General features: G+C 39.7%; 1 protein-coding gene across 5 annotated transcripts in view; it reads right to left on the reverse strand.

Annotated features, from left to right (window-relative positions):
* nalcn (sodium leak channel, non-selective) overlaps window positions 1-27,317 on the reverse strand; it is an 86,804-nt gene that overhangs the window by 23,652 nt on the left and 35,835 nt on the right. For all 5 annotated transcript variants that reach the window (XM_084361550.1, XM_084361548.1, XM_084361549.1 and 2 more), the window contains 4 exons: window positions 25,725-25,892; window positions 21,727-21,918; window positions 19,838-19,975; window positions 17,950-18,024 (listed from right to left, as the gene is read on the reverse strand). In XM_084361550.1, the coding sequence (XP_084217676.1) occupies window positions 17,950-18,024; window positions 19,838-19,975; window positions 21,727-21,918; window positions 25,725-25,892 (573 nt within the window). The remainder of the gene's footprint in view (window positions 1-17,949; window positions 18,025-19,837; window positions 19,976-21,726; window positions 21,919-25,724; window positions 25,893-27,317) is intronic.

A 27,317-nucleotide genomic window follows, 5' to 3' on the forward strand; every position in this document is an offset into this window, starting at 1 on the left:
ATCATCTCATAAATAGACTGGTGTAGTGTGAGTGATGCACACTTATTCATGTACTTCAGGTTTTCTCTTTATTCATTTTTTTTTATTTGCTGCATCTGGGGACCCACTTACTGTGGAAATAAATAAGCCAAGGTTGAACTGAATTTAATTTCAATTTATCTGGGAAACACAAATCAGATTCCACTTTACAATGGACCACTTAGGATTATTACTTTTGCAATGCCTTATAGCAAATAGTGTTCAGGAGGTCAGCTGCCACCAACAGTACTGGGCATGTCGTTTCCTGAATTATCTATAGTGTGTAAGGCTGTTCAGTTTAAGGTTTACCTGGTTAGGAGATGCACTCTTAAGGTGCCATAGATCAATAGTAACTGTATGTGCTAATACACTGGGCCTTCAGTCTGGTCAATACATTGGATCAATAAAGCACACATTGACGCACCAGAACTCAGGAACAGAGCACTTACCAGCAAAATCTATTCTCTACTGATTATTGGTTTTACGTATCAGAGAAGAGGAAACCCTTTCTCCCATATACGTGGATACATGACTATATGTGTTTTTAAGTGCACCAAGCATATCTATTTCTGTCAGTGGCTATAATCAATATCGCTATATCAACAATGCATAACATGAGTATTTGTATACCAGTATATTTGTATGTGAAAGGTATATTTTGGAATAATGAACCCACATACAGCTATTGCTTGACTCTACAACTCCTCACAGCTTTATGGAGTGTCTTTGCATCTATCAGCACAATTTTTGGTAATAATAATAATAGTAATAAAAAATAAAAATATAAAAAGCTATCTGCCCAGCAACAAATGACAGAAAGTCACAAAACACAAAGTCAACTAGCTGGTGAACTTAGTGCAGCATTAAGCAGTTAAAGAGCCAAATACAGTACTTCTCTCAGGAGTGGGAAGGGTAAATTTTGCACTTAAAGGATGAGCAATTACTGTATCTATTTGCCCCCATTCTGATGGAATGTTGGGAGAAGTTTTGTAGCCCGCAAAACCTTTCTGGAGCTTCACAGCAAAACACTATGCAGCATTCTCCTAAACAACTGGTGGGGACAGGAGCCCTGAGAACCCAAATTGATTTGAAAAGATGTTAATGTTAAACCCTCAACATGCGGTGATCAATTTGGAAACTCTGGGCTTCCGGAGAATTGAACTACATGCAGTGTGTGTGTATATGAAGCCATTTTGTGTTTATTTTTCAGTTGTTTTTTTACATTTTAAGACAAGTCCCCAGCTACTAGGAGGATGCTGTTTTACTGTGAAGCTCTAGAAATGTTGTGTGGACTATAAAAGTTAATCCAACATTCCATCGTCATTGGGGTGAGTAGATGACGACTGAATTTTCATTTTTGGATACATTATCATTTAGTATTTGCCAGGTGGACACAAATACGATTCAGAATGTATGTTAATGTTGCTCTATATCTGTTGGTTGTGTAATTAAGCAACCTTGCCAAAAACGTAACTTTGTAAGGTGAAGTGTTGTGTTTACATGTTGTATTTGCTGCCCTAAAGTAAACAAAAAATCTGTTAGTCCAGGTTTAAGTGTCAATGCACAGTATATAATTTATGCTGCTAGGGGTGTCTCAATCAAAACAAGAACAAGATGTAAAGTATGTGATGTTGTGACATGGAGTGGGATCATGGGAGTTGTTTTTGTTGTTGAAGAACCACCATCGTCGATGAAAATAAATAAACATGTTAAATAAGAAGTGAGGAAAAGAAAAAGTAGCAAACAACAGAGTGACTAGACTTCCCTCCTCACTCTCTGAAGTATCATCTGCTGATTATCATTTTTCCCTGAAAGTTACAACTTACTTACAAGTTACAACAACTAGAGGGGGTAAAGGGGATTTGAACATTGTTGGAATCATTTGCAATGATGTAAGTACACAACAAAATATACATTATAGGTCTAGTTGTCTTCAGACTTTTTCATGTGAAAATATTACTGTATATATTATGCCTTTAAAGGATAAGCACCTGTGTGCATATGTGCATGTTTGTGTGTGTGTGTGTGTGTGTGTGCGTGCAGGAGAAAATGTCTCTGTGTTTCTCTTTATGTCACAGCGAATGGTTGATGAATCAAAACTACTGCCTCGCTTGCCACAGATAAGATTTAGTATATTGTGGTGTAACAATGGAGCCGAGACTAATGTGTTTTGCCTTGAGACCCATTCAGGTGACCTGCCACTGCTTCCCCCTCCATTCAAGACAATTTCAGGCTCGGCTGAGCTAGAGAGCTTTCCGTAAGGGATTTCCACAGCTTTCCAAACCATCGCTATGAGAGTAAGAAAAACCAATGGTGACCATTAGCATTAGACCGAATTCAGTCAGAGCCATAGTTCAGTAGAAGCATGAAGGGTGAAGATAAAGTAGTCAGCATCACAATGGCCTCAGACAAGCTGCTGAGGAGTCTTAGACAGTATGATGTGAAAACCAGCTGGGAGGAAAAGCATTTCAAATAAAGAAAAACGCTCCTCTTTTTTAAGGGACAAAGAAGTAAAGACCCTGCAAAATGACACAACTTAGTACTGTGTTCAATAATAATACCTCCATGTAAGGATGATAACATGCTAGATGCTCAAGCTGTCATGACATCTGTATTTCACAGCTGAAGGACCAGGTCAGTTTCCTGTAATGCACCTCCATACTGAAGCAGAATGATTAAACCCTCTGCTGGTTGGACTGCTATCTGTTTGATATCTGTACGCTTAACATTATTTGGTTTCAAGCTGATCTTCAAGTAAGCAAACAGAACACTAGTCCCACTCGGAAAAGGAAGCAAAAAGTTAATAATTAACCTTATAGCCCTCTAAGGGCCCAGACACACCAAACTAGCAAAGAACTAGCAGTGTCAAAAGCCGGCTGTTGTGACGCCTCAAGTCGCCTGTATCTCGGCCAGAAAGCTGCAGTTCAACAGACTGCAAAGTCTATAGCCAATGGCAAACTAGTTTGTACATTCCGCGCCTGCATGGTGGTCTGTATTCGTCATTCGAAAAGGGAAACCGGAAGACTTGGGACTGTGGACATCGTTTTCGCACCACTCTTGCTAATATAGACCCTTCTAATACTATGTCTGAAAAAAAAGTTGCAAATGGCACTGGTGAAGAGGGGAAGGCAAAAATGATGAGAAACCACACTAAATTGGTGAAATCATGAGTACTACAGCGACAGGCTCAAGGGGCTTTCCCTTTCTTTTTCCGTTTCTCTTCTCGTGCACTGATACGCTTAGCTGAACAGCCAATCAGAGTGATCTATCTGACCAATGGGCTCTGCCACCGATTCATCATTCTCAGTCGGCTGAAAAGCTGGTGGCTGACTGGTGCCAATGGTGCGGGACACACCACAAAAAGTAGTGCCACAGATCCTCACTGACGGCTAACCTTGGCATATTGCCGACCATCAGCCTGATATGTCAGTTCCTTTACAAATGATCTAACTGTGAGCTAACAACTTGAAAATCACTAATATGGCGGCAGTAAAAAAAAACAGTGAAAATCTTTCATTTCTCTCAGGCTTTCTTGTCAATGGAGCACTTCAGAAAAAGTCTTCATAAAAAGCACAATTAATGACTCTGATAGGCTTGTGAATACGCATTTTTTCCATGTAATTCTTTTGATCAGTCCTCTGAAATATGCCTCAGGGTCATGCAAACATAGAGAATGAATATATATGAGAGTAGCCAACGGAACAACAGGAAACTGAGGAACACTTGCCTTCAAAACTGTTGCCCACACAACACTTGCGAGTGCCTGTGGGAGGGTGTACGTACTGTACAATCATCTGCATTTTACCATTCATACATCAGAGCCTGCCATTCACCAACAACACCAGACAACAGCTGTACATGTGTGGGAATGTGTGTATGTGCGATCACAGATTGCACAATTTAATATTAATACAACAAAGCCTTACTTTCTTTGTAATCCATCATTCAGCATGGTAGTTACTTATGCAGCACGAAGCCAGAAGAAAATGAAGCTTGTATGTACTGTATCTATACTGTGTCTAAAATGTATAATAAAAAAAAATCGGGCGAAATTTCAAAACATGTGTGGTCCCTGTTACACATGCTAACCTATTTGCACTCCATATTCCCTCATCGTCTTGGTTGGGTTCCCAGGGCCTTGGGCCAGTCCAGCTGTAATACCCTAAGGTGGAAGAGCTGAGAGCGAGTAAGCAGGGTCACCCTCTCCTCTCATTAGCTGGGTAATGAGCCGTGCTGTGGAGCTGCTGTAAAGCCACATGGCCTGTAAACCTCTAATAGCTACCTCTAGCACCCAAAACTGTGGATACCATTAACAGCGTTGCCACAGTATCCAAGACTACACGACGTTCAGCTGTGTGCCTTTGGGTTCAGGTCTTGTTTTGTCAGGACATCCTTAGCCAAGTGGTTAAGGCTCACACCATACACAGTGACAGCTAAATCTCTGGCTGGGAACATCTGTTGGATGGAATTCCCCTCTCTACCCCCAATGTTACCTGCCTGTCTTCACTGTACACTATCAATAAAGTTTAAAATGGCAAATAAAATAAACTTGAAAATAAGGTATTGTGTTGTTTTCATTGTTTTTAAATGTTTTGTTTCAGAAAATGATTATTTTTAATGTTGAAAACAGACACAAAATATTCATAGGGTATACTCTATTTTATAGTATATTTATTTCAATATTCATGTGTTAAACAAATAGCAGTGTAGATACACATCTCCATCCTCTTGGTCCAAACATATCACATCTGTGTAGACATCTACTATAAAATGGAACTAGTCAACAAAATTGTGCCTTGTCACTTGCCACTGATCTCTCAACTGCTCAAACCAGACATTCACTTAAGCACAACATCTGAGAGCAAAATTGAGTCCAGATGCTTTTCAATGGCTGCTTAGAATTTCTTAGCATGTCCCCATTTTAGCCAAACGTCTGTTTGTAGGAATGTTATACAGATTAGAGTTTAACATAGACTGTATGGTAAATAGGGAACAGGGCCATTGCGCTCACCTATCAGTTTGTCGACTACCATTTCGAAGCCTTGTGTTTGGCATTATGGCTGTCACCTTTTTTTGGAGCCAGAAGTGATCATATTTGGACAAGATGGTGCAGCTGGGGAGGATATCCTTAATGGGGGTGACTGAGAACCCGAGAACCCAAGATGGTAGAGACTTGTCACTTAAATGACCTGAAGTATACCCTCCGTTATTTTATTAATGGGTCCCAAATGGGACCATCATTTACAATGTATTGAAGAAGACTTCAAACTAACAATTGAGACCGCAAGGTAAAAAGAAGTAGGGTCATTTTCTCATAGGCATACAAACCATCAGGCTTCTTTTTGCAACCGATGAAATTGGCCCCTGCTCATCATTACAAGAATGCAGGTTTATGGCACTTCCACATTGGCTTCAATTTTCAGACTCGGAAGCTCTGTCTACCATTTATACTATCTGTGGAGTTTACGAAAAACAGGACAGTCTGAGCAAAATAAACATGTATACGACACATTTTATACAGCGTGCTTGTACTTGTCAGTGTCTGTGTGTTCATGCCAGTTTGAGAACATGGCAGAGGCACAGGGTCTTGAGTGCCTGCCAATAGAAAACTGAAGGTGACATTCAAAAGATAAGAACACATTGTATTGGGATTCTCCAAGGGGTACGCTCCTTTCTTCTCCACTCCCTCTTTCTTCTTCGCCTTTCTTCTCTAGCACTAAATCCCCAAATAAGTCCTTGGTCCATTAAATCACACAAATGGAGGACAGGCTTTTAGTTTAATTCATAAATAATGAAATCCTTGGTGGGAAGCCATAATACAATCACTCCAAGAAGCATTTGATCAAGCTAAATTCTCTTTAACAAAATGTACATTCAATGCTGAGAGCCCTTTGTAATGTGGTAGTGGTGGCGCAGAGCAGAGAGCAAAGACAATGCACATGTACAAACACACCACCCGTACACACATGCACATATAGTATATCGATACTGAGAACAATCGGGTGTTAGTTGGACAGAAGAGCCATTATCTTGGTCACACTTCATGTTCGTCACAGCTGTATAACAGTGACTACTTATCCTAAACCTTGTTTATACCCAAAGCAAACATCTTCTCCTTCCTCTCCCTCCCTTCCTTGTGTTTATTTCTTCCTCCACCTCTATCACTCCCACCATGTCACTCAACCACCTCCTTCTCCTCCTGTTTGATCTATCACAGCCAATGCCAGATCACACACTGTTCGACTGACAAATATGGAACAAGAAGATAGACGCAAACCCAACTGACGACCACATGCTGTCACTGCCATGCTTCTCTCCACGCCAACTTTGACAAGCCTGACACACTGGGGGCAGCAATCTGATTACCTCTGCGTCACATCACACCCTGGTCTGTTGAGCTGCCCACAGTGTTTCTTTAAGGATGTTCATCTGGTTGTGAGCCCTCCCTCACAACCATGTCTGTTACACTGATAATTCATTGGAGATCTGAGCAAGTATCATCCATCATCATCCATCATACCACAACTGTTGCCCCACATAGACCTCTGGGGTACAAAGAGAGACACAATTATTAACACACACATACCCATTTGTCTGGTACAGACATAAATCCTTAAACAACAACAAATCCTGATTCAAATTTTGCACAAGTGTCCTTGCACTAGATGGCAGTGTGGTTAGATGGTACAGGCTATAAAGCACAGCAGTCCGTTTTTTTTTCAGTTCTGAACCTCACGTGGTCAGATAATCTGGAAATCTAATATTTACCACAACAATTATCCTTGAGTGTGAGCGGAGGAAATCCTTTCCGAAGGCCATTGTGGTTCTGGCTCTAAAATGACAAGGCTAGAGGCTATTGGGTGCACACATGAACATGAACAAACAGTACAACAGATCCATTCACAATACCAAATTACAAGGAGCATGGCAAGGCCAGGCAAGGAAAGGAACGCATGTGTATCATGTGAGCATGTGAGTCTGTCCTCCCACAAAATTGTTCTGCTTTGATTGATCCATCTGTCCTTTATGCTAATACAGAGCTCAGCCTCGACAGACAGATATTTGTACATACGAACATGTTGACTTTGACACATCAATATAAGCAATCCTTATTAACCCACAAGCTGAGTGACTGCTCTGATGCTAAGTTTGAGTTCAGCTAACTTAGGTCATGAACATTTAAAGTTATATATTCATAAAATGCTGAAAATGGTATTTATCAATCATCATCAATCTTTTTATACATTTATATGAGATTTCGGCTAAATTTGTTTTTGTCATCCCTATTGAAAAAATACGCAGTCCTAACTCATTTCCGCTGTGCTTTTGTTTTCAGATGTACAAAACTGTATGATTGTTTTATCAGAATGTGTAACTGTTAAACTGCAACTTTACACTACCCTACTGATACAATGGACATATGTTATTTTGTGATAATGTGATAAAATGAGAGCAAAATGTTCATGTTTCACTAAAAATGTAATTAAAAACCAAATTCTGAAGCCTGCCAGAAATTTACTTCACTGTTTAACTTAAGTCTCTTTATTATCAAGTCTTTGTATATTTCCAAAATGTTGAACAAAATTATTATTGTAACAATTTTACAATGTAGTAAAAAGAGAATCCACTTAGACACTAATTATATAGGTTAAGTTAATCTTAAATATTTTATTATAGAACAATTTGTGACAAACAACTTGAAAATCAGTTGAAAGTTCAGTGAGTTATGTAAATTTAAATACCAGAGATGCTCAAAAGTCATTTCTTGCAAGTCCAAGTCAAGTCTCAAGTCTCTTGTGGTTGTAATGAGTGTTCTGTCATCTGCTGAATGCCATCCGGTCTGCTTAGAACAGTGCATAGTTATATCTGAGGAATTCAAGGCATGTACTGTATTATCATCACTCCTTTATCTATTAGCATAGAGTATTATCAGCACTGATTAGTTGTTTGGTGTATGATCACCCTAAACAGGTCATTGTGTCCAGGTGTTGGTCTTTAAGGAATTGAACCCAACTGTATTTACTACGTGGTTACATTTTTCAGTTGATTAATACAACTTGCCAGTGATTCATAGCGAACAAACAAGGTCATGTTTTACTTTCTGATAAAATACTATCTCAGACATATCTGGCATTCCTGTGCTTACTCATCATTTGACCTATGCTGATCTGCAATATCTGCAAAAACCTAATACCTGCTAATAAACAGGCCTGACTTATTCATCAATCAAGCTCTACTCCAAACACAGACCTAGCACTCCAGGTACAGTATATATACAGTGTATTTGGTGGCTACCTGACAAGCCTGCTTATAGGTCAAGAAAATTTCTGTTTCTCTTTTCTAGTCATGACAAGCAACACCTTGAGACCAACAAATAAGCACCGTAATTGAAACATTAATAGGCAGTTCCTAATGTTGGTTACATTAAGGGCAAACAGAGATGTAAACCAATGATTTTAAACCATTACCGTGCCCACAAAGAGCTCGTACTGGCACTCACAAGGCTACATCCTCTCCTGAAAAAGAAACTATCAAAGGACAGAGTGAGAGGTCTCAGAGCTCAATGTGCAAAGGATTGAAATGTTGGTTTGTCTGCATGCATTATGTAAACAAACTGCAGATGAAAGAGAGGTAGCTATGCTTTTAGCTTTTCTTGCTTTCTTCCTCGCTTTTTACTTGCACAATTTCCCGAATGTGCACATTTCCCAAATGTGCTCCTCATGACTCATCTACCTGGCCCGAGGACCTGTTTGATTGCCAGGCACTTCCACTTTCACACAAACACACAGAGAAATGCAATAAAAATAAAAATAAAAAATTAGTGTGTACGCAAAAACGCACACAGATTTATCATCACTGACAATTCACACCCATACACACACAGGGAGACACACACAAACAAACACACTATCATCACCATCTCTGCCCTTAGGGGTAAACACCTTCTTCTTCATTTGATTGATATCTACCGGCACAGGATAAACAGTTTCCCCTTTCCCCGCATCTCCCCTTGGTCCCGAAGACATTGCTCTGTGGGCAGGAATGATTTGTTGGATGAAAATGGGACATCAGTCTCCCCCATCACAAAGCCCACCAACCTGTGACACCATAGATGAAGGGAGAGCAATCTCGGGCAGCAACAATGTCCAATAAACAAACTTGTTTTTCAGATCAAATGCAGCTACTGGCCCGTTCTTGTTGTCTTCCTCTGTATCTTGGTGGCACTTCAAGTGCAAGTCAATACAAAAAAAACGTAATCTTGGAAAAGAGTGAAGGATGGCAAGAAAAAAGGAAATGTCAGCCTCTTCAGAGTAAATATGGCAATCTCTTAATGGTTTCTTCAAAGTTTCTTTCTAGCATACATGACTGACTGCCATACCTCGTCGGTCAATTATTCAACAATTTAGCAACAAAGCTCAAAAAAACATTCTGGAGATAGGCAGTGTCCCTAATTCAACAAAATAATGAAATAAAAAAAGGCTGCATTGTGCTTTTATGCTGACTGAGTCCACTTGTAGAAAAGGAAACAAGCCACAGTCACTGCCATGAACGTACAATGATCTCAGACACAAGCCTCTGAACCATGAAGTCATTATAAGTTAAATTGATATCCATTCAATTCAAAGTTTTCCATCTAAAGTCATACTACAAAATGTAACTTTTACAATTTCGTGTTTCAGGGTTATCATAAGGTTTAGGGTTTGCAACAAGTTTTTTGTTTTAGCATATTATTATGAAGTAAATATGGATTGCGCAGTGTAATAGCTTTGGAAATAATGACATCATCTGCGTCTGGGTTTGGTTCTCTGTACCTTGCATTCACTTTGCTTTTTTTGTCTCCCACCGGCAACAAAGTCTTCTGGGAAAATGAAGGCTGACAGGCGATCCCGTCCAGCTCACAGCTTGACACCACTTCTATCTGCTTTCACGTCTCCATTATAGACCAAATGAATGGCTAAACTCACATTTTCTCCTATGTTGTTGGTAGTTGTGACTATGAGGAAAACAAAAATGATCCAGTTGTGTTTGTGACAGTGGCACCAACAATAATACCACTTGGAAACGGGAGGGGGACAGACATTGTCTGTTTCTACTTTAAATGATGTAAAATCAGTAAATCTTAATCTTATCTTAACTTTCAGACTATGTGTTTCGAGACAAACTCCCACATTAGCATTTGTCGGAGGGAATGTTTACTGACCATGGCCATCACAAACATTTATGCTTTGTGAAAAGCTGTTCAGTTTGACTGTATTATTGACAGATTACATCAGAGTGCACAACCAGGTTCTGCTGCACAGTATACGTTTTTTAAATGATATTTAATGAGAAAGTCACTCTTTTCTCATCAGCTATGAACATAAACACCCCTGGGAGGGTGATGTGCGTGTGTATGCCCTCATGCACACACATCAGGGGGTGGGGGGGGTCTATTTCCTCCCTTCACTTCTGCTTTCCTCTGCTGTCTACCTTTCTCCTGTCCCAGACTTCATTTCATTAAAAAATTCTAGCAAACCTAATTTCACGCAATAAATGCATTATCCTAATCAACACTGATGAGTGGAGGATGCACTGGTGCACGTACACATAAGTCTGCGTGTGTGTATGTGTGCACATAAAGATGTGTATGTTTGTGTGTGTGCCACTTAGAAATTCCCGTTAATTCTGTGCCCCTGGCTCATCTGAATGGTGGAATAAACTGGTTGTTCGTTAGCTGCGGCCCTGCTTATTCTCGCTTCCGTAATTATCAATGACCACTCTTTATGCCTACATACATGTGTGTTTTGTGTGCACATGTGTGTGTATACTTTATGCACCTGTGTGTGGCAGAGTTTATGTGTGTATTTAAAGCAAATCACTTTAATTCCTGTTCTCAGGCTGTGATTATAATGCAAGGATTCAGAAGTGTTTTACTTGCCAACAGCTCACGTCACACAACATTAAAGCAACCTGATATTACAGTACAGCGAGCTAACACTAATCTGCTTGATCACAGTGCGGCTACCCATAAGCCTCTGTGCTTCTGCTGGTGTTTCAAGCGTTGACACCGAGATGAAAAACCAAATCAAGACAAATGGTCTGTCGAAGTTGACAGATGCAAGTCGTTCCCTCCAAAGGCAGGGCTGCAATCAGCATACAAATGATGACGGATGTTTTTAGCTACATCCCTTATTGATTATGTCATTATCAAATCAGCAACATGGCCAGACACAGTAGTCCTGTTGCTTCACGCATATCTGCGACAGTCAAGGAAAAGTAGCTTATATAAATAGTGACGTTAACCAGCCCTGGTGACGCCATGATGACGGCCAAAAGGTTGCCCATGCTGATCTGCTTCATTAATGATCCACGGAGCACAGATGTCGACACTGATGAACCCGCTATTTATATATATTTGGGTGGGTGCAGGATATAATGCCACTTTAAAACTACCAGCTTTATGAATCTAAAAGGTAAAAGCTGTTTGAGTGCAGTCTTATAGAACCATTAGAAGTTGTATGTCTCTGAAGCAGCCTGTCACAGTTGATGTAGCTCTACAAATCTGTTAACAACATTAGTTTTACTCTCAGCTCTGACTCATGAGGTGATTATGTACGTACAGTATCTTCCACCAAACACACTGTTTGGCCTCTAAGGTGTTTTTTTCTGAAGGTCTAAGCAGGATGTCATATGCCATACAGACTGTAGAGCCCCTTGAGGCAAATTTATGATTTTAGGCTTTATAAATAAAATTGACTGGGATTTATATGTGATGACTCACAGGGATTCCCCTTCTATATTTATCAACAGAAGCTGCTTTAACAGACTCACAAAACTGTTATAAACAGGATGCTGCCAACGTATTATGCTTAAAATAAATTCCCAAGGAGGGTCAGTCAAACTTTTGGTTGACTGGACAACATTGTTAATAAACACAGGGGATGACTTATGGCCATTATAGCCAGGAGAAAATTATGGAGAACTGTAAATGAGTATTATACAGTATGGTGATCACCAACAGGTCCTACCTTAATGTACTACATTATTGAATTCACTATATTGAGTGATAATTTAGAAAAAAAAAAATCAAAATTTTTGTCAACGACCTCATTTCCTTGACTAAGACAAGACGATGAAGAGCTAAAAATAGATCTTTAGTAATAAAAACTTTTGTTTTCCTTGACAAGACAAGACGGGACTAAAATATTATCAGTGGAATGTCAGAATGTTACTGGCCAGTTAACTACATGTATGTCAACTTGTGGCAACGTTGGCTCAGCCGAGCTGGAGGTCACTCACAAAAATAGTTTGCAGTAACAATGGCAGCAATGTGGTAATGAATGAATGAGCCTGGCTTCCAGGCAAGCGTTGGCTGGATTCATGTGTTAGCTAACGTCAGTTAGCTAAAGCAAAGTTAACTTTTTGGTCAGGCAAGTGAAATTCTTTATCATATTGTCCTATTGTTTGAGTGACACGTATGGGGAAAAAATGTTGGTTTTCCGACCTGCCCAATGTGTCTAAGGGTGCATCGCCTGTTGCTGCTGTTTATAGCCTGCACGTTTATTTATTTATATCTTTGGACAAACAGATCAATTTGTTTTCACTTATTTGTCCTGACCAGAAAAAGCTAAATGGCAAACCAATTAATTACTGATGTTACTATCTAGTGAAAATGTTATTTCTAAAATTACACAACAATTTATTTGGAAGATATTTGTGTATTATTTCTTTACTTATTTGTAAGAACAACCTACAAGGCAGGCTGTCTGCCATGTTTGCAAACATGGAGGCAAACATGGAGGCTTATTGGCCTAAATGAAAGAGAGCAAACACTCCGACTTATGACTTTTTGTTGGCTCAAACTGGACTAAAAGGTTTTGGACTTCATCAACTGAAAACATGAGGAATAAAAATGATTAAAATGTGTTAAAAGCTGCTAAGCATTTCCGTCTAAAGAGAATGCTAAACCTAAAATAACTATAAAATATAAAATAATAACAATGAACACTGACTAAATCATACTAAATAAACTAGAATGACACTCAATAAAGCATAAACCTCCGCCAAGGCCCAACAGTCCACTTTAATGCAATCAAGCCTTATTCACTAACGAACTTGATACTGTAGCTGTGTCACTCTAAATTTTAAACCACCCATAACTGCATAAGCATAATTTAAGCAGACCAGAATTACACTCAGTCATAGATCCCAGCAAACTAAACATGCCAATTCTTTTTCAAGATCAATCTATTATTCAAAAAGAAATGAACAAAGATGCAGAAATAATGCCCTATCTCACAATGTTAACAAAAGTGAGAAAAAAATCCTGGATCCATCCCTTTATCCAGATCTGCACTAAAAGTTAACAAGATCTATTCTGGGCCAAGATTCATCCTCCATCCAAGTTTCATAAACATCTCTAGTAGAATTCAATAGTTTTTTTGCCTGCTGACAAACCAACCAACCAACAAACAAACGGGCATGGGTGAAAACATAATCCCCTTGGCAGACGCAATCAATTCATTATACATAGACAGTGAATGCCTAGTGTTTTCAGAAGGTACAGTATAATAAGAGTATAGACTGATCACCTTGAACATCGCACTAACTCCAACAGTCTGGGTAGAAAGCTTGCTATTGAATTGAATTGCTTTGTGGAGTTGGCAAACTTTATATGTGTTGGCACTTTCAGCCATCACTGTAACATTTATAGATATAAATGCGGTGGTCTGACCTGTTTTACTTTTCTGCTGTGCATATTTCATGTACCGTGTTGCTTTGCTAGTATCTTTGATCAACCAAAACTACCCAACAGGGACATCTCATTGCGGATTACAGTAATTGCTGGTTTTGGGTAAACTCAAGCTGTCGTTTTCTTTAGTCTGTAGTCCAACATGTAAATTCATTCTCCAGCCTAATATCACTGCAGTTTTTTCACACATGCATTTTAGATGGATTAGATGTACAGACTTTGGAAACATCATGGAGAAAGAAAATTTAATTGTATGTAAGCCACATGCGATATTTTTTGCTTCTGTCATGGACATGACATTGGCAGTGACTAACCAACACATATGGGAAATAATCTGAAGACTGGTTCACTATCATCGTGCATAATTGTGCTGTGCAGCTGGGTCTTATCGCACAAAGCTTGACTGCACATGTGAATTTTCATTTCAATGTGACATGTACGCACCAAGCACACACACAAAAAGACACCACTGGCACACCTGCGACTACACATGTCTTGTATGCCTGAAGTCTTTCATGGGTAGAAGCAAAATACAATGGCGTCTGAGGGGAGCTGACATGTTTGACTGGTTTTCCAGCTGATATTTCTGGCACACGTGGAGCATGACGGGGAATGTTATCTTAGGAAAAGATAAACTCCTCAAAAATATAGCTTTCTCCACAGAAGCTGCAACCTTGGGTATGACAGGAAATGCAACTGTGATCAGCTCACTCTGACTAATTATGCCACAAACGACGGAACCGTGCATTATCCCCTGTATTGTCAACTTGTGTGGAGCATCCTTTCTGCTTTCCACCAGAGACACACACACCGTCCCTTATTTGACTTCAAATAATATCGAGGCAGAATTCTATGATTTACACGAACACACTGGTTGAATAGTTTATTCGGCTTCAATTTGTTGTTCCATTCTTTCCAATTAATTTGAACACAGCGACTGTCTGCGTGTTTGGCCAACTGTGAACAAGAAAGGATTAAAAACGTCTCGGGGAATAGAATACACATGTGGCTTTTCCATATCCATTCCATACCCATAACACTTTGTTTCAGTTTGAGCTGAAAAAAAACAAAAACAACCTCAGGTATATGGTCATTTTTTTTTCTTTTTTAAAGAGCTCGCCATGGACACAAGTCACATTGAAGACAAATAACAAACATTACGGTGCCAACTCAATGAAGTCATCCATCAAGCAGCAGGCAAAAAATGATTCATCACATACACTGTAATTGGCTTCTCATCCCTCACAGCCCACGTGTGTATTTCTTATAGAAAGGTTGGCCGTGTCATTGGGCTCTTGCCAAATGTTTGCAGAAGCCTTCTCTTGTGGGAGGGTGATCACCATCTACAGTCTATTTATAGTCAGTCTCCCTATCCGTGATTGAAGCACCTGTAAAATAGGCAATTTTACAGTCACTGCGCCTAATCACTCAGCTGTGGGTGGGAAATAACCTGCCCAGGAGAGCTGAGACCTGCCAGCCGGATATGAGAACACACAGTGCGTATCGTTTATGTGAGCGCGTATGTGTGAGTGTGTGTGTTTGTGTGTGTGTGTGTGTGTGTGTGTGTATGTGTGTGTGTGTGTGTGTGTATTAAAACCTGTTCATGTCAGTAAGATTTTATATTAATTAATCTATGTAAAGATATTGTATGGCTACAAATAGAAACAGAAACTGACTTTAATTGGCTTTAAGTTTAGACATTTCTCTGTCTGTGACCATTTCCCTTCAGAAATTCATCTGCAGCCGCACTTCATTTGCATCAGATGACAGAAACTGCTTATTAAAGTTTGCCCGTTGAGCAACGGCTAGCACCAAGGCCTTGTGTGTTTAAGTGCCAGCTTTTTCACACAACAGGGTTTTGCTTTTTTAAAAGTTAATTGCCCACTTACTCAACCCTCCAGAGAAGAGCCCCAAAAAGGTGAGAATGAGGAAATTACTCAGAGCCCTGCCCACATGTGGGCACATAATACGACCCTGTCACTCTTCCCAGGGTAGCAGCAGAAAGTGCTCTGCTTTTAAATAAAATGTAGCAGCAAACAACAAGCAGAAATGGCACGCAGCAGACAAATCTGTGCTGTGTTAACTCAGGTCAGATCATGGGGAAAGGCATTGGCATTTTTAAATGTGATGCATGGAAACATTTTGGTACTTTCACTATTGTAATCCTGACTGGTTGATATGCCAAAGGTTTTGTACTGAAATACTTTCGTGCCTTAATTTCTTGCCACGTGTTACTGTGATTAATTAGTGGCAACTATATAGATCAAATACAGTGTAACTTTCTGAATGTATTAGAATTTATGCACTGGGTGTCCATGTGGATGAAACATGAATGGTCAACATTTTAACATCCCGAAATCCCTAAACTGATGTGACAAAAAAGGCAGCTATGTTTCTGTGCTTTACTAAGCCGCCGAGCACAAGCAGGCAATGAAATGCATCGAGTTCACAGAGATCAACCAGCCTGCACGTCTGTGTAAACAGTGCCACGGGTGATTAGAATAAGTACTTACTTAGTACTTAATTAGTATTAGCTCTGTACAGTACCACCACCAAAAACACTGACCAATTCACATCAGCCAACCATCTGAAAATGGTCACATATTAAAGAGACTACCAATAGGTTAGGTATAGGTATTTTCTACATTGGAGGTGAACCACTAGAAGGCATCAAACGTAATGACCAATGAGGAATGTAAGTATTTGATCAACCAGACATGGTGGCTTAGCCTGGCAATGCCATGTCACAATTTTAGCTTTGCTCACTGTGGCAAGGCCACGGTTGAATTAGCGGGAGAGAAACAGAAAGTCCAGTATCAAAATACTCAACTCAGAGCATACACCACTTGTTGGGCTGCCATTCGTCTTTTCATATTTTCTGATTGTAGAGGTGGAAAAAACAAAAAAACACATACACACAGTTACTCAGAAGAAACCGGCACTTGCAGTTGGAGAATTAGTGACACCTGATTTGAATCGGTAACAGGCTGAATAACAGTGTTACTACCAATTACCAACTCAATTGGTGCCGAATTTCAGTACCTGAGAACACATCCTTTGAGTAACATTAAAGAGACCAGACATTAAAGAGAGAGACAGCACAAGACATCATTCCTGCAACAAGCTACAGTAAGTCAGGTCAACACTTACTGATGCGAAATACAAAGCTGACCTGGTCAAATAATAAATATATCTTAAAGCCAGAGTCTGCCATGTTTGATAGCCTGAAAGCCAGGTCCCCTTGCAGCAGCCACAGTTGACATTCTCACTCCTTCGGCCAGCGCTGGGCTCGTTGCAGAGTTGAACTCTCCGACATGAACGACGAGGCATCAACATCTTCATCAACATATTTATGTAATTAATTAGCAAGTCAGAGATGCTGTTGGACGTAACTGCGCTTTTTTCACTGTCTTGGTTCACATAATCCTACATTTTTACTAGCGTTAGCCAAAAGTCAGTACCTGGCTGCGTCCATAATTCCTTACTAACATCCCCTTTAGTTTGCCAAAACAGTATGTGAGAAAGCTTAGTATGAAACCAATAGTATAAATATTACAGCACGCAAGCACTGCTGTCGTGACAACGACAACTCAATAGACAATGCCAGTGTTTCTTCTTTTTCTTTGGATCATCAGACAGATGCTGCAATGGCAAATTGCTGTCTTCTACTGTTTGTCATTAATGTTCCTTTTGACAGTTATTCATATTTTTATATAGTCCCGTACTGTGCTGATATTCAATCAGTTTCTTCATTTTAGCCTTATCAAGGTTGAGTAAAGTACACAGAGTAAAAACTGTTTCTCCAGCTGCTTCACAGGCCTTTAAAAAGCTTCCTCCTTTGAAGCAATGTCGGTCATATTTGGTAACCTGTATTTTATAACTGAAATGACTTTTTTGTTATTACACAGAGAGTAAAATACAGAAACAATGCTGGATACCAGTACAGAAGTCCAGGTACCGGTACCCTAGTCATATCCTAATCAATTACGGATTGTTCAGTACATACTTGCATGTTCAATTGATGCTGTGAAAACTTGCAACTCTGCGGCACAAGTTAACCACAAACTCAGAAACATCTCACATCTACTCATTATGTAGTGGTTACTTTACTTGGTATGGAATCCTCATACTGTACATAAATAAACCGTCTATTTTTCATAGATCTCTGAACATAATTTCCAGCTTCTAAAGCTTCTTACCTGTTTGAGCTTCTTTAAGTCTTCATCCAACTCCAGATTGTCCAAGATAACAGCCACAAAAAGACTGAGCAGAATCTACAATGCAACAAGAGGAAGTGCATAAGAACATATGCTATGAGTGAGCACATTACAAATATGCTCCTCTCATTATTACTATCATAAAAAATAAGAGTTTTTCAAAAGTACAAAATCTGCTTAGTAATTGCATTTGTTGCTTCATCTGTTCAGGAAGACATCCTGACTGTCTGGAGTGATGTGTGAGTCATCCAGAGACTGTCTGTGCTGTCTGATGGCTCCCCATATAAGAAGACCAAACACTGAAATGTCAGCACTTCTTACGCCTGCAAGTCTGATTAGCTGTGATTAGACGTACCACTTGAGAGAGCACTGAAGGGGCAGGGGCACTAATTGAATGCATTAGGAAAACAATTCATGTATCCTTTTGTCACTCTTTTCCCCAAACCTGCTTTTACTGACTAACATAATGGAATACTGCAGGAAATATACAATGCACTGAAAGACAATTTAAACAGGAACTTTTTTTGATTTTCAAGCAGCTTGTATCATTACAGTTTTGGTAGTATATGCAAATGAACAATGATGAACCTCCTTTCTTCCAGAGCCTCCCACTCTTTTGCCATTAAAGTTCTGCCAAATGACGCAAAATGTGTCAGTATACTACAGACAGCTGCTGGAGCTAGCAAGCTCGGCAGACAGCCATGGGCAGAGCCCAGAGCTTCTGGAGGAATAAAGATAGAAGCTTGAGGACAGCACAGAGTTTAAAACTTTTGGGATTAAAAAGTGGATTTATCTTCACTCTCAACGACAGATTGTCCTGAAGCACTTTTGTATGCCTGCTTGCACAGACACAAAAAGTAAGTCAGATCGGTTGATTGAGGGGCGTCTCACCAATCGCCTGTCACAACTAGACAGTACTGATAAACTACAAACCAAGATTCTGTTACTTCATTGTAGGGATGCTACAAATCTCAATATAATTTTGAACCGTATGATCTTCTTTCAAATCTTCAGTGTGGGGACATTTTTGGTTTTGGTGCTGAATATAACAATGAGGGAACAAAAACAGAGTGGACAGAAATGTTGCTGTCTGCAAACATGACTCGGCTGCTTGACTCGAGTCGCCTACACAAGTGGAAACACTTCAAACATGAGCCTGCATCTGCGCCGCAGTATCGCTGCAATATTGCTATGTGGAAGCGGGATAGCTGAGCAGGTAATGTCTCTGATGCCTTCTGACAAACGAATCCTACCAGTTCAGAAAAACACAAAAAAAAATCACCAGTGCTCATCACAAAAAATGCGTACTGAACTGAACCGAAACCGTGATCCAAAAACCGAGGTACGAATCAAAACGTGGGCTAACTGTATCGTTGCATCCCTTTTATTTACCTAACCCTAACCCTAACCCACTTAAAATGTTTTCAGAAACATATTTTAGCATACAGTTTAGCTGCAAAAGAAAAAGATTGTGAAACTCTTATCAAATTCTACAACATGGCAGTGCTGATTAAAATATGAACCACAATCTTGTTCATAATCTCTTTCTCACCTTAAAGTTTTTTTGTACTGTTTGGCTATAATATGATATCATTTGTACCAGCTGGCTGCTTTCCTGTTTCCTGTTTCAAAGTTGTTGTAGGTTTTCTACTTTTTGAGCAAAAGGGCCTGCCAGTTCCCTTTTCCTCTGTTTTCTCTGGTCATGTAGCACCAGTTTCAAAAATATTTGCATCTTTCTATACACCATAGTTTTTCACAAAGGCCAACTTTCTGGCAGTGAAATACTTCTTTAACCAAAAAAACTCCAATTCAAAAGAATCTTCAACCTCATTTGACGTGTATGTTTGAAACAGCACGGTATATTCCTCACCAAGGTAGCGAACAGATGGTAGAGGATGAAGTAAATGGCTACTACTGGAGCCCACATATGACCTACAGCCACCAGGGTCTGGTCCATGACATCTACCCAGCCCTCCTGGGTTAGGATCTGGAACATGGACATAAATGCCTACAGGGATGAAAACACAGGATAAGAGAAAGTGTGAGAGGCAAAAGGCTAGAGAAGGCAACTGAGTACACAAGTAGAAGGGGTGAAGAGAGGGAAAGAGAGACAGGGATGGGGAGGAAATTACACAGCAGAGAAAACGACAGATCTGACATTTGAAACATGCTTTTTCACAGGAAAGCAAATATCACACAGCTGATGCGCATATCCCCTTCTGACCATCCTTCTCTAGCATGCGATTGTGGGGTTTTGAAAAACAAGCCAAAGGGAGCAGATAGGAGACAGACATTTTTCTGTTCTGCTGCCCTCTCATATACTTTGTAGAGGTCAGATGAAGGTGTATGAGAACAGCCAGCTGCAACACTGTGGCCCCCGGAGTCAAATAGCACGCCTGGGCTTCCTTCTTAGCATCTCACCTCCAGACAGCAGCCCCGTCCCTCCCAGCCCCCTCCCACCCGCTCCCAAGTCTCAGTCACCATGGATAAAGATAAACCCAGCAACAGGTCTGCCCTTAGGGGAGGCAGCCAAACATCATTAACTATGATGTGTGCGTGCGTCTGTGTGCATACATGTGGGTGTGTGAGGCAGAGAAGAGAGAGGGAAGGGTAACACAGCATACAAGTGGCATCTGTTTACGAGCAACCCTTCGTGTCCCGCTGTGCCCGGGATCAGTGAAATGTTGGAGGGGAGAAAAAAAAAGATAAGGATGGAAAGATGTGGCTAATGAGAGAAAAAGAAGCTCATGAGCACTCAGAAATCAAAGGAGGTGCCACATCTGCGGACCTATCGAGCAACCCATCATCAACATCTGCAGGCCTCCCCGTTGCTTGTCTGAGGTCCCCTCTGGAACAGCTCGTATGAATTTCTAAATTTTCATGCAGTGTTCCATATACAGTACTACTTGTATATTCTGATTTTAATTACAGTTCATGTTTGCCTGAGAGCAAATTATTTGAATGTTAGGGCATATTCAGGCAAAATGTGCTAGGAGCAGCTGAGCTGGGTCTTGAGGGGGTTTGGTCTGCTTCATTTGTGCAGGTAAAAAATATACCAAAATCAGGTGGTTCTAACTAAATAAAAATATTGCTGGAAAATGCTGCTTTAATATATTTTTAAATTAGCTGCAGACCAAACTAAATAAATGAAGAATTTAAATACTCCAAATGCAGCATCTGTAGGTGTAGTGGAAGGTATGTTGATATCTGCAGGGTTGTTATATTTGGTTTTTTCTTAATGTATTCTGACCAAGTACAAAACCACTTTCTAAACAGCTGGTGCAATTACTGTCCTTTCCTGTTTTTACCAAGTGTAGCCATTCGGATGAATGCAAGTTCAAGGAACTTCCACATTGACTGTATGAAATATGGGCTGAAATTCCGGGTCTGACAAGTGAAGCCAACGATCAATTCTTACCTGCCATCAACACAGAGAAGCTAATTACAGTAAGTCCATCATGCTTAGCAAAGATTGATCGAAGCGAGGAAAGTTTATGCTGACGCCTGATGACAGATTTTTACAATCTGTTAAAAAAATTTGCAACTCGTGCTTATGCAGTGATTCGGTGTTGATTCATTGATGCACACTTTACCTTAAAGCACACATTCAAAAATGGATCTAATAAATAAGATGAATTATGATCAGACCCATAAAGGGTTTTCTTAAATAGACCACTTGACTTGCATATTTTTGAAAAATATTTTAAAAGCATGCAGATTGCTCTCTCGGTGCTAGGGTGAGTGTGAGTAGTTCCTTACCCTTGGGAATGTGGTGAAGCGGTCCAGCTCCTCCACAAAACAGAACATCTGCAGGCTGATGGCCGACATGACTATGAGGAGGCTGGCTGTGAACACCACCAGGCTGCCTAGTTTTTTACCTGGACCGAATATCTTATACACAAAGTCCTCCAGAGCTGGGGAGATCTTGATCAAACGCACCACACGTAGCACCTGAGGGGAAAGAAAAACATACATGATTGTCAATAATATAAGGTTGCTGTTTGTGTAAGCGTTGTTATTTCTGGTCTTGGGAACAGTAGTTTCATAGTCCACAAAAAAGATAGTTTAAGATAGTTTAAAATAAATACCAGGATTACAAAAAAGCAAACATATAACAGCTCATTGATTACAAGTTGATTTAAAAAAAAAGAGTATTGATCTTGACCCAATGGCAGAGGTGCAGTGATACTGTGCTCTGTCAACAGACTTAGCCCCTAAATTGCTTGTGGTGACAATAACCCACAAAAGGTAATGCATCTTGGTCAGGCTTTGATCGGGGATCCAGAGAGTGGCTATTGATCGAGCTCTGCGCTGTGATGCCTCTGGCCAAAGATTTTTGTTCAGTTCCCCGGATATATGGCAAAAATAAAGGAGACAAACACAGGATACTGGTCTAAGAGGGAACCTACAGTAAACAAAATACAGCAATAACATTCACAGCATGATGACAGATGGGGTGGGAAGACACTGCCTTCTTCTGATGACAGACTATGATGACCACTATCCATTTTACAACAGATGCAAGCTCTGAGGCTGAGAGCAAACCATAGGAGGGTAAACTCACAGAGGATATAAGGCTGTAACAGCAAAACTAGTTCCCTGCTTTTCTTTCTTTTTGGAACACAGCTTGGAAATGGCAGAGAGGAATGCCATTGATAGACTGTAGAGATAAAATATCTGACCATCTTATAATACAAAAATCATAGAAAAATGAATGTGAACAAACTTACTATCCACAAAATCAGCATGGGTCTGATCACCTACCACCTTGACCATTGATACCATCCTTTTTGTTTTAAACAAGTCTATTATATTGATACATATAACACTGGGCTCATACTTGGATTGTTTTACTTTAAATAAAATAACAGAGGGTTAGGGTTAGGGAGTTATGGCCCCAACAGACAAAAACAGGAAAAACAACGACAAATACACAAGACTAAGTATCATATTTAGCAGTGATCTCTTTGAACAAAATACATTTGACTGTTTCAAGAGAAACAAATATGTCAACCCCTAAAATCAACAATGAACAATTGTGAGATTGCCTTTCCAGCTGTGTTTCCTGTATGTGCCTCTGGCTCTAGCCTCTTGCAAGAAAAAGCAATGCTTAACATAAAACTGAATTGTATAACGTGTCACATTGTCACTGTCACCGATATCCCACCCGACATTTGAAACCCATATTGAATCGGCTCAGTGCATCCCTACCAGAAAATGTCCCAAACCATACAATGCCCTGCCTTTCTAAATGAATGAATGGACTGAACTGTTAAATTGTGCTGCTACTGAAGTCACTGCAATTCTGTCTGCAAGTGTCGAGGTGGGTTCCATTGGCTGATTAAAAATCATTCTGCCAACTGTACTGTATGTGTGTATGTGTGTAAAAGCTGTAAGTAGGGCTCTAAAGCATCTGACATTTGGTCCAGACTGAAAGACAATTAGTAAGGTTAGCCTTTAGCAGTGAAACACCCCTTGGGGGGGATAAAATTAAATACAAATCTGAAACAATCATTGATTGTGTAGCCAAGGCCTTTCTCCTATAGCCAGCACAGACTTGTGAGCCTTAAGGTTAATCACTTGTGATTAAATGTCACCTGTTTAAACCAGGTCCTATTTGGGAAAATATCGGCAGGGCAAGTGAATGAGAAATGCTTTCCCATGAGTGAGAGTGAGGAAGGCTCTCAACTCTCAGTTGCTCTGCTCATTAGCCAACAGCAGACAAATTAATATGTGTGCAAACGTATATAGAAAGGGAGGTGCTGCATCTATAAAATCTACTTGCATAAAGTGTTCAGCTCAGAGCTTGTTCCCTAATTGTATTTGTTAAGACAGAAATGTTTTCTTTCTAGTTATTTCATGAAGCCAGAGTCATTTGATTTTCTTTTGTTCAGACTTCACACGTGACTTGTATACAGAATACAATAAAACTACTGTACCTATTAATATAAAAATGCAGGTAAACTGCCAAAAACATTTTTGATGGAGTGAGATGTCAAGTTCAATTACCTTCTTCATAGCAACTATGTTTTCTAATTCACTCTGCAAAGGAGATTATGGTTTTGCCTGTGTATGTTTGTTGGTTGGTTTGTCAGCAGGATTGCACAAACACTACTGAACGGATTTCCAATAAACTTGGATGGAGGATAAGTCTCAGCCTAGAATAGACCCCATTCATTTTTGGTACGGATCTGAAGTTTTCAAGATAAGGCATGTTCGAATTTTTTGTTAAATTCGTAGAAAATAATGCATGGATCTTGCTGGCATGGTATTTATGGGTTAGTACAATTTGAAGCGGATCCAAAAAAAAAATCAGGGATTTGGGGATTATTATGTTTTATTTGATATCGGATTGGGATTGATTCAATTAAAGGGGACGGTTGGGCCTTGGTGGAAGTATGCACTTTACTGAGTGCCATTCTAGTATGTTTAAGGGCTATGGCTTACAACATAAACAGTTTTTTACAACTTAAAAAATGCTTTTCTTTCAATATAACTTAGTGGTTGTGAGATGATTGATTTTCATTATGAAGTCACAATTTGAAAAAGGGCAATTTTCACATTGCAAGATTTGCACTACAACATGTGTTAAACCAGAGTTAATTGTTGATATCTATTAAATTGCCATCGCATTTTCCTTTTTTGAGTACCCCGACACTGGTCTCTAGTCACTGTGAGTTAATTTTCGTTTTAAAATGGCTGCCAAAAAGTCAAAACACTATTATATGTTTTAGTAAATGTTTGGCAGTAATAACTAGAACATTTAAAAAAAAAAAAAAAAAAGATTTCAAAGAATGAGAAGTCAGCAGTTATTTTCAGTGGAACAAAGCTACAGCATACATATATTTTTGCATGTGTTGATTACACATGTGAGGATGGCAGCTGTTGAGAGAGCCAGTAGGGATCAGGGCAGCTTGTATGGTCAAGGCTCATTAAAGGAGTATCAAGAAGCCCTTTCCCACCAGATCATCCGCAGAGGATTTCATCATCTTCATTACGCTACCTACAGCAAGGTCACAGGGTTACAGTTTGTTCAGAGTGCAATGCTTTAAGGCTCTGTTTAAGGATGATATCGCTACAAGGCATCATTCCCACATGCATCAGCATATTCACAGTTGATATGTATTTCTGCCCTGAAAACAGAAAAAAATAAGTAAAAGAAAATTGGAGGATGTCAGCTCACACACACATGCAATCGTATAGCAAACACAGCATTTATACTGTAGATTACCACAACTAAATAATCTCAAGGGGCAAAATCAGAAATTATTACACCACATACCACCTGCAGAATGATCAGGACTACCCTCGCTCTCTGCCTCACATACAGAAATTGAGAACTGCACACTCAGGCTCAGATTTATGCTGAATATCTTTTAAGCCACCACAATATGTCTCCGAATCCATCAACCGTAAATGTCCCCAAAAAATGTGTCACCACTGAAAAATGTTGCAGTTAAACTCAGAAATCAATTTAGCCAAATCTCAGACATTTGTGGTGACAGTACATTTAAAGCATTTTGAATAAATACAGTAAAGGTTCTAAACATGGGAGAGTGGCATGATTGATATGTACTCATTATCACAGGAAAGAGCTGTCACAAAATGATTCACAGCTTCTGTTTCTCACTGCAATTTCATTTCAAGTGTAGATGATTCAGTTTCATATTTAAGATATAGAGGGATTTATGGATGTTCATACATGCATACATTAATACAAATGCATACTGTAGAAATTTGTATGTGTGTATCCATACCTGAAAGTAGGTGAACTGAGAGTGGTAGAGGTCAGGGTAAATGTGCAGTGTGGTGCCCACCACCAACAGAGATTCAAACTTGTGTAGGGAGGAGCTGATGTAGCCGGTGAAGCCCAGACACCAGATTTTCAGAAGAGCCTCCAGGTCAAATAACACAGTAAAGGCGACCTGGGGTCGAACGTAGAAAACAGAAATGTTCAGTGTTTCTTCAGTATTCCCAATTTCTGCTTCTTTAGTCTTCTGGTGTAAAAAACTGCAGAGGGAAACATTGTACTTCACTCTACCACATTTATTCGACAGCTGTAGTTACTTGTTACTTGCAGATTATGAAAAAAAAGATTATAAAACAATGCCTCAATACATAGTAAACAACCCAATATTATAAAATAGCTCAGCCTTAACCAGCTACAAATGCAGTTCACAACAGAGATGTGGCATCATCCTCGGCTGAGCTGTAACATTAGCGAGTTTAGTTAGTGAAGTAAGCTAGTATCTCGTCCATGAGTATACAGTATGTTAATGCATACTTCCTTCTGCGTGGTGACACAGTTGCGGGTGCATGATTTCTGGAAAGACACATTGCTGTTGAGTTGTTTTTTTTTTTTTGGCCCTTTGAGTATCATCTGGTTCCATTATATTGGAGGGAAGGCAGACATCTCTATGGCCAATACCTCCATACCTCAGCAAAAATCTGAGGCCAACAATGAAGATTGTGGAAAGACGAACCAGACTGTGTTTGTGAATTTTATTTAGTTTATGTTGAGTTTGAATTAAGTATGTTTTAAACTAATTAACAAGGCAATTATACTCATCTTAGTTCAGTAAAAGAGGGAAACGTATATTCAGAAGGTGTATTTTTCAGTTTGATAAGGAAAATAGAAGTAAGAGCCTTTCATTTCTTTACATTTTGTGAGTTTATTTTGTTCACTTATTACGCTAACAGCTGGCATATATCTGCCAGCTGAAACTATGGGGGCTATCGGGCTATCGCCAGACAGACTTTGACATAACAATGATGCTTCTTCACACTGTTATTATGTTACTTTATTTATTGAATGGTTTAAATTAAACAAATGCTAGCCAAGTCTTACAAATTGCTCCTTTATTAGGTACCCCACTGATGAAGTACCACGCAGCCTCTTCTCTTGGTTTGGGTTTGGAGTTGAGTAATCTTCTAACAGGAAGCCTGTGCTAGAAATCAAGCTGCTTTATAGGATATTGTGTTTTTTGAGCTGGACCCAAAAGAAGGGAATAAAAATCCAGATTTCTCATTCTCTTGCATCTATTTTGACCATTCTATTTCTTATCTCTCCAGTCCCCTACGTTTATGTAAGTGCAATACTAAATCATTGGAGGACTCCTTTGAAGAATAGGATCTGAATGCTTCTACCACCTCTTCAGCAGAGATATAGTAAGAATGAGACAATGAAATTGGCACTTTGCCAATAAAAGGTGCATTGAACTCCATTTAACTCTAAACCCACTGCCTCCATTTCCTATTTTGCTTGCACAGCCTTCACACAGATTGGAGCAAATCTGCAGACCGATGGCTGTATGATATGGATGGAGGGAGTGAGAGAAGGTAATATTGTG

The sequence above is a fragment of the Pagrus pagrus genome, assembly GCF_965226575.1.
Source record: "Pagrus pagrus genome assembly, chromosome: 9".
Classification (NCBI taxonomy): Eukaryota; Metazoa; Chordata; class Actinopteri; order Spariformes; family Sparidae; genus Pagrus; species Pagrus pagrus.